Source organism: Oenanthe melanoleuca, linkage group LGE22, assembly GCF_029582105.1.
Source record: "Oenanthe melanoleuca isolate GR-GAL-2019-014 linkage group LGE22, OMel1.0, whole genome shotgun sequence".
Taxonomy (NCBI): Eukaryota; Metazoa; Chordata; class Aves; order Passeriformes; family Muscicapidae; genus Oenanthe; species Oenanthe melanoleuca.
In genome coordinates, this window is record NC_079363.1 from 569,627 (window position 1) to 577,485 (window position 7,859).

The 7,859-nt window shown below is 56.1% G+C and overlaps 1 protein-coding gene across 1 annotated transcript in view; it reads right to left on the minus strand.

The window, feature by feature from the left end:
• Positions 1 to 3,780: 3,780 nt before the first annotated feature.
• LOC130265859 (twist-related protein 2-like) overlaps positions 3,781 to 7,859 on the minus strand; it is a 4,185-nt gene continuing 106 nt past the window's right edge. The window contains exons 1-2 of the mRNA XM_056515175.1: positions 7,255 to 7,859; positions 3,781 to 4,057 (exon numbers count right to left, since the gene is read on the minus strand). The exon at positions 7,255 to 7,859 is cut by the window's right edge and continues 106 nt beyond it. Of these exons, the coding sequence (XP_056371150.1) occupies positions 7,260 to 7,736 (477 nt within the window). The 5' untranslated portion in view covers positions 7,737 to 7,859 and the 3' untranslated portion in view covers positions 3,781 to 4,057; positions 7,255 to 7,259. The remainder of the gene's footprint in view (positions 4,058 to 7,254) is intronic.

Sequence of the window (7,859 nt, forward strand, 5' to 3'; positions counted from 1 at the left end):
GAGGGAAATTTGGAGCGTCCTGAGGGAAATTTGGAGCGTCCTGAGGGAAATTCGGAACGTCCCGAGGGAAATTTGGAGCGTCCTGAGGGAAATTCGGAGCGTCCCAAGGGAAATTTGGAGCGTCCCGAGGGAAATTCGGAGCGTCCCGAGGGAAATTTGGAGCGTTGAGGGAAATTCGGAGTTTCCCGAGGAAGATTTGGAGAGATTTGGAGAATTTTGGGAGATTTGGAGAGCCCGAGGAAGGCTGGAAGCGGGGCCAGGGCTCGGGCGGTGCCGGGGTCGCTCCGGCCCCGCTGCCCGGCCCAGGCTCGCGGTCCGGGCGCTGCCGGCGCGATGCGGGCCCGGCTCCTCTTCCCAGGGAATTCCTGCAGCGATCCCGGCTCCTCTTCCCAGGGAATTCCGCAGCGATCCCGGCTCCTCTTCCGAGGGAATTCCGGCAGCGATCCCGGCTCCTCTTCCCAGGGAATTCCTGCAGCGATCCCGGCTCCTCTTCCCAGGGAATTCCTGCAGCGATCCCGGCTCCTCTTCCCAGGGAATTCCTGCAGCGATCCCGGCTCCTCTTCCCAGGGAATTCCGCAGCGATCCCGGCTCCTCTTCCGAGGGAATTCCGGCAGCGATCCCGGCTCCTCTTCCCGGGGAATTCCTGCAGCGATCCCGGCTCCTCTTCCCAGGGAATTCCTGCAGCGATCCCGGCTCCTCTTCCCAGGGAATTCCGGCAGCGATCCCGGCCCATCCATCCCCCCGAGCCCGTCCCTGCCCCCAAATCCCCCCCCCAGCCCGGGCTCCCCCATTCCCGCTGCGCTCACGGGATGCCCGAGCCCCTCGGTGCCCTCGCTGTCGCTGTCCTGTCGCGACAGGGACGGAGCCTCCGAGAGTTCCATCCCCATTTCCCGATTATTTCCCTGCATCCCGAGGGTTTTATTGGCCACAAGGAGCGGGCTCTGTCCCCGGGGGGATTTTGTGGGACAAAGAGGGGACAAAGCCAAGGCTGAGCTGGGCGGGGTGGGGACGTGGGGGCAGCTCCGGCCGCGGCTGCGGGAGGAGATTTTGTAAAAAAAAACAACAAAAAAACCAAAAAAAAAAAAAAAAAAAAAAAACAAAACCAAAAAGGATAAATTTTAAAAGAAAAAAAAATTTTTGGAGGAATCAAAACTCTTCGTGTGGCCTGGGGGGGTCCCAGGGTTGGGGTCCTGGGGGGTTGGAGGGACCCCCAAGTTCCAACCTCATGGATTTTACCAGCAGGAATCCAACATGCACAGATTTTTTAGGGGCTTTTCCCCCTAAAAAAAAAGGGATCAGAAGGGAAATTAGGATGAGGTTTTGCTCATTTTAAGGGATTTTTTTGCTCATTTTAAGTCTTTTTTTCTCCTCATTTTTTTGCTCATTTAAAACACAAAGATTTAAGAAAAAAAAAATCGAACAAAAACCAAGACACACCAAAATACTTGAAAATATATTTTTAAAAATATATTTCACTTCTTTTTTTTTTTTTTAATTTCAGTTGTAAGCCAGAGTCTCACTCTGGTTTTTACCCTTTATTTTTCCAGCACAATTTATTATTATTTGAATGAAGATTTTAACTCCTGAAGTCGATTTTATTTCTCAGCTGTAAAATCCTTCCCACGAGGTGCCGAACCACAGCCCCGTTTTTAATGAAGTTTTGATTTTTTTTCTTTTTTAAGCCCCTCCAGATTTTTTTTGAAGGCTGCAATCGACTCCTCAGAGCAGGGAATCCACTCCCACTGCACAGAAAAATCGGGAATTGGGTGGAAAAAATCCCTCTGGGTCTTCCTGTGGCTCCTCCGTGGATTCTCTGGTGTGCCCCAAATCTGAACTCCTTCCCCATGGAATATTTGGGGGTTCAGCCTCTCTGAAAAGGGTTTTTGTTCCCCATCTTTTTCTGCCAAAACAGGAAAAAAAATCCTTTTTTTTTTTTTTTTTTTTTTTTTTTCCATAAAAGTGGCTCAGCCAAGGGAGCTGCAGGGAATTGTAGGAAATGAGGATTGAACCCTGAAAAATTCCCCTTGGCTTTATTGGGGGCGTTTTTGGCACCCCAACATTTCCATTGTCCTTTCCCCACCCCCAAAGAGTCCAAACCCCCTCAGAATTCCTGAAATGGCCCCAAAATACCCCAAAATCCCTCGGGGTCCATCTTCAGCTTCCATTTCTGATCAATCCCGAGGAATTGGGAGGTTCCAGCAGGGCAGGAGTGGCTGGGGGGGGGGGGTCAGCAGCCCCCAAATCCCCCAAATTCTCACTGTGCTCATCCGTGGGATCACCAGAATCCATGGGAACGAAATCCATGGGAACAAAATCCGTGGGAATAAAATCCATGGGAATAAAATCCATGGGAGCAAAATCCGTGGGAATAAAATCCATGGGAATAAAATCCATGGGATCACCACAATCCATGGGATCACCACAATCCATGGGAACAAAATCCATGGGATCACCACAATCCATGGGATCACACCTCTGGGATCTCAGTCTCACAATCCCTGGGATCTCAGGATCACAGTCCATGGAATCACACCCCTGGGATCACATCCCTGGGATCAGTCTCACACCCCAGGGATCAGTCTCACAGTCCATGGGATCAGTCTCACAGTCCATGGGATCAGTCTCACACCCCTGGGATCAGTCTCACACCCCTGGGATCAGTCTCACAGTCCATGGGATCAGTCTCACACCCCTGGGATCAGTCTCACACCCCAGGGATCAGTCTCACACCCCAGGGATCAGTCTCACACCCCAGGGATCAGTCTCACACCCCTGGGATCAGTCTCACACCCCAGGGATCAGTCTCACACCCCAGGGATCAGTCTCACACCCCTGGGATCAGTCTCACACCCCAGGGATCAGTCTCACACCCCAGGGATCAGTCTCACACCCCTGGGATCAGTCTCACACCCCAGGGATCAGTCTCACACCCCTGGGATCAGTCTCACACCCCTGGGATCAGTCTCTCAGTCTCACAGTCCATGGGATCACATCCCTGGGATCTCAGGATCACAGTCCCTGGGATCACACCCCAGGGATCAGTCTCACACCCCAGGGATCAGTCTCACAGTCCATAGGATCAGTCTCACAGTCCATGGGATCACACCCCTGGGATCAGTCTCACAGTCCATGGGATCACATCCCTGGGATCTCAGGATCACACCCCAGGGATCAGTCTCACACCCCAGGGATCAGTCTCACACCCCTGGGATCAGTCTCACAGTCCCAGGGATCAGTCTCACACCACTGGGATCAGTCTCACAGTCCATGGGATCAGTCTCACACCCCTGGGATCAGTCTCACACCCCTGGGATCAGTCTCACAGTCCATGGGATCACATCCCTGGGATCTCAGGATCACAGTCCCTGGGATCAGTCTCACAGTCCCTGGGATCAGTCTCACAGTCCCTGGGATCAGTCTCACACCCCAGGGATCAGTCTCACAGTCCATGGGATCAGTCTCACAGTCCCTGGGATCAGTCTCACAGTCCATGGGATCAGTCTCACACCCCTGGGATCAGTCTCACACCCCTGGGATCAGTCTCACACCCCTGGGATCAGTCTCACAGTCCCTGGGATCAGTCTCACAGTCCCTGGGATCAGTCTCACACCCCTGGGATCAGTCTCACAGTCCCTGGGATCACATCCCTGGGATCTCAGGATCATATCCCAGGGATCAGTCTCACAGTCCCAGCAGTGCAGAACCTCCTCAGCAGGATCCAGGCCCAGGGACCCCCGAGGTCCCAGCGGGGCTCCAGCCCCCCCTCCCCTCATCCCCCCGGAATTCTCCTCCCGCTCCCGGCTCGGGGCAGCTCCGGGAGCTCCGGGGGGAACTGGGGCCGTTCCTTACCTGCGAGCCCAGGAGGAATTTTAATAAATTCCAGCCCCGAGTTCCTCCAGCAGAGTCTGAACCAACCCAAAGCCACTCCTGCTGCGGCTCCCCAAAGTTTCCCGAAGTTTTTGGGGCTCGTGGAGGGTTTGGGGTCGTTCCCTCCTTTCTCCAGGGAGGCTCCTGGGGTTTTTCCGGGTGCTGGAGCTGCTTCCATGGAGGTGGAGACCTGGGGGGAGACAGTGGGGTCAGGCTGGGGTAAGGAGGAGCCTGGGGAGGGATAAATCAAATAAATCAAATAAATCCTCCAGCAATTCGCCCCTGGGGGTTGGGGGACAGAGGGAAAAATCCCCCAAAATCTGAAGCGTCTCAGGGCTGCCCGAGGGCTGCGGGAGCCTCGGGGTGTTTGGGCCACGTTTAACCCCCCAAAAAAAACTTTTACAAAAAAACCAAAACCTTAAAAAAAAAAAAAAAAAAAAAAAAAAAAACCCAAACTAAACAAACAAAAAAAAACGGCTGCGGGAGCCTCCGAGCCTGCAGGATTTGGGAAGCAGAAACTCCCGGAGCTCCCCGAACCCATCCCCGCCTTTGTCCAGCCCAGGGTCGGGAATTGGTTCCGGGCTCGGGCGCTCCCGCAGCTCCGGAGCCTCCCCTGACAGCCGGGATGAAAAACGAGGGTGAAAAACGAGGATGAAAAACGAGGATGAAAAACGAGGATGAAAAACGAGGATGAAAAACGAGCTCGCTCCAGACGCGCTCCCGGCAGCTCCAGCGAGCTCCGGCTCCTTGCAGGGCCATAAACCCGGAGACATTTCCGATATTTCCCATTCCCCAGGGTGGGATCCGCGATTTTATGTCCGGATTAATTTTAACTAATCCTGAGCAGCGCGGGGACGCTGCCGTGGAGAGTGACTCGGTCCCCCTGGGTGGTTTTTTACTCTTTTTTAATTAAAATGTGGAAGGGTTTTTTTTTATATGGAGAAATTAATCCAGCCTCTCTGGCCGCGCCTGTGACAATTCCCTGCGAGCAGCTCGGGATTTTGGGGAATGTTCCACACCCCTCACCCTCCCCTCCAACATCTCCCCGTCCATCCCGAGTGAAAACAGCAGCGAAAAGCAGATTTTGGTGAAGCCTCCGGCTTCCAAAGCGGAGAAAATCCGGGAGAAAATCACCCAGAAACAGATTATCCAGACTTTGAGATTGCCGAAATTGGGATTTTTCGGCTGCTCCTCACCTCTGCTGAGAAGCCAGCCCCCAGATTTGGGTCCAGGACCAGCCTGACCAGTTTAACCAGTGGCTGGATCGGGTTTTAGGGGATTGATTTGGGGTGTGGGGGGATTCCTGCTTTCCTGCCTGGCTGCGGAGCGATCTGGGAGGTTTTAAAACAGCTCGAGATAGATTTTCCGAGCAGGAAAACAGGAAATAGGGAATAAAGAATAAATAAGGAATAGGGATGGGAGCTGCTGCAGTGCCCCGGGGCGGCCAGAGGTGTTTATAAATAAAAAGCAAATGGAGCAGCCGCCAGACAAAGCCGATTCCAGGCGAGAGCAGCAATTCCCGAAGGGAAGATTTATCCAAGGTCTTTCAGGAGACGCAATTAAGTGAGAGCAGCGCGATAAATCCAGCGAGACAAATGAAAGGCGAGGAACATCAACCCTCAGCCTCTCCCCCCGGCACTCCCGGCCCGCATTTTCTCCTCCAGCGGGGAAAGAAACCACTTTAATGCGCTCAAGATTCTGCCGAGAGAAGCTGAGCTGGGGGCGGCTTCAAAGGTGATTTCTCTCGCCTGAGGGCTCCCATCTCTCTTTGTCTCCTGGCTGACATCCACACCTCGCTGTTCCACCCCCACTCGGGTATTTCATCCTTTCACCATCGCCGTTCCCGTAGGAAACGCGAGGATTGAACCCTGGAAATCCGCCCTGGGTTTTATTCGGGGTCCTTATGGGCACCCCCATTCCTATCGCCCCTTCCGCGCCCCCCAAAAAAAGAGTCCAAACCCCCTCAGAGTTCTCGAAACGGCCCCAAAATCCCACCGGGTGCATCTCCAGCCTCGATTTTCGATGGATTCCAAGGATTCGTTATCCAGGGGCTGCTTCTCGCGAGGAAATCCCGGTTCGTTCTCTCGGAGCCGTCCCAGCCCGGCGGCTCTCCCCCGGTTTTGGGGTTTTTTGGGAGAATTCCCCTCCCTCTGCCCCCCTGGGATTGTTCATGGGGACCCCAAAAGGCGGCGGGGTGGCCCCGGGAGGGGGATTCCCTCCCCAGCTGGAGGATGGAGCCGCTCGGGATCGGTTTTTAGGGGATTGATGATGCCGGGAACTCTCCAAAGTGACTGCGGGGTTTTTTTAATCTCTCTGTTCATCGAGGGAGAGCAGCTCCTGCCAAAAACTCGGCTCAGATAAACGGTGACAGCTCCGGAGCGGCGTCAGGAGCAAAAATGGGTCTGGGGGTGCTGGGGGAGGGGGCTCAGCCTCGCCCGCATCCCCAGGGCGAAAGGATTTTTTGCAGGTTTTGCAGAATTCTGCAATTCACCCCCCAAACCCCCTCAAAACTGGAGAATCCCACCCCAAAGTGCCGAACACAAAAGGGGGAGCCCAGAAGAGGGTGGGAGGTCTCAGGGTCCAGATTGGTCCCGGAGGGTTTTGGGGCATCCCAAAGTGGGAGCACCCAGGGGAGGTGACACCGGTGTCACCCAGTGAAGGACAAGGACAGGATTTAATGTCCGAAACAAAAATTGATATCTATACATGGATTTCCAGATTTCCTGCTGGCTGGGAAATGGAGTTTAAACTCCATTTATTTTTTTAAAATCCCCTGGGAGTGCTCAGCACCCCGAGCCAGCGCTGGCAGCTCCATGGCCTCGAATTTGGGGCTGTGGGGTGGCCGAGAGAGGCAGGAGGAGCCTGGGGACAGCGGCGCTCCCCGGGGAGTGTCCCCGGAGCTCCTGGGAACGTCCTCGGGAATTTTCTGCTCCTGCTCTGCGGGAAGTGCCGGCGCCTCGCCGACCCCGCTCCTCCCCTTCCCGATTCCTCCCAGTCTGAAAATTGGATTTTTCCCGTCCCAGCAGCCTGAGGGACGCTCGGGATGGGGCCGAGTCCATCGGATTTGGCCACGCAGAGCAAGATTCCCGCGGGATCGCGGACCCCGCGCTGCCCGCGATGCTCGGGGACAGGAACAGGACACGCGGCCACCCCAGGGCAGGGCGGGTTTGACACCTCGGCAGCCCCGGCAAGGCCAGGACAGGGTTTGGGAATAAATCAGATTTTTAAACCCCCCTGTTAAACCTTTCCCGTTTTGGGGTCAGTGACCCCAGGGCGATTCGGGAATCGCCACCTCCTTCCTCTCCGGGCTCCGGTGGGACAAATCCCAATCCCTGGGGACACGGAGGGGACACGGAGGGGACACGGAGGTGACACAACCACACGTACCCAGCTCAGTGCGACGCCGACATGGACCAGGCGCCCTCCATCCTCCACACGGAGAAGGCGTAGCTGAGCCTCTCGTGGGCGAGGAAATTGCAGCTGCTGGCGACCCTGCGGTCCAGCTGGTCGCTCTGCAGCACCTGGCACAGGAAATCGATGTAGCGGGCGGCCAGTTTGAGGGTCTGGATCTTGCTCAGCTTGTCCGAGGGCAGCGTGGGGATGATTTTGCGCAGCTCGGCGAAGGCGTCGTTGAGGGACTGGGTGCGCTGGCGCTCCCGCACGTTGGCGATGACCCGCTGGGCGAGCGCGTCCTCGGGGGGCTGCGGGGCCGGGCAGCTCCGGCTGCGCTTGCCCTGCGGCGAGTGGGCTCCTCCGAGCGCTTGCCCACCGCGTTTGCGGCCGGTTTTTCTGGGCAGCCGCTCGGCCTCGTCCTCGCTGGCGGCCGCGCTGCCCTCCGGGGAAGGCGGGGAAAGGTTTTCCTCCTTCATGTCCCGGTTCTTGGCGCTGAGCAGGAGCCGCGGGTGGGTCCCCGAGGAGCGCCCCGAAGCCCCCTGAGCCTCCACGGAGCCCCTTGGCTGCTCCTTTGGGCCAGCGGAGAGGAGGCGCTGGAT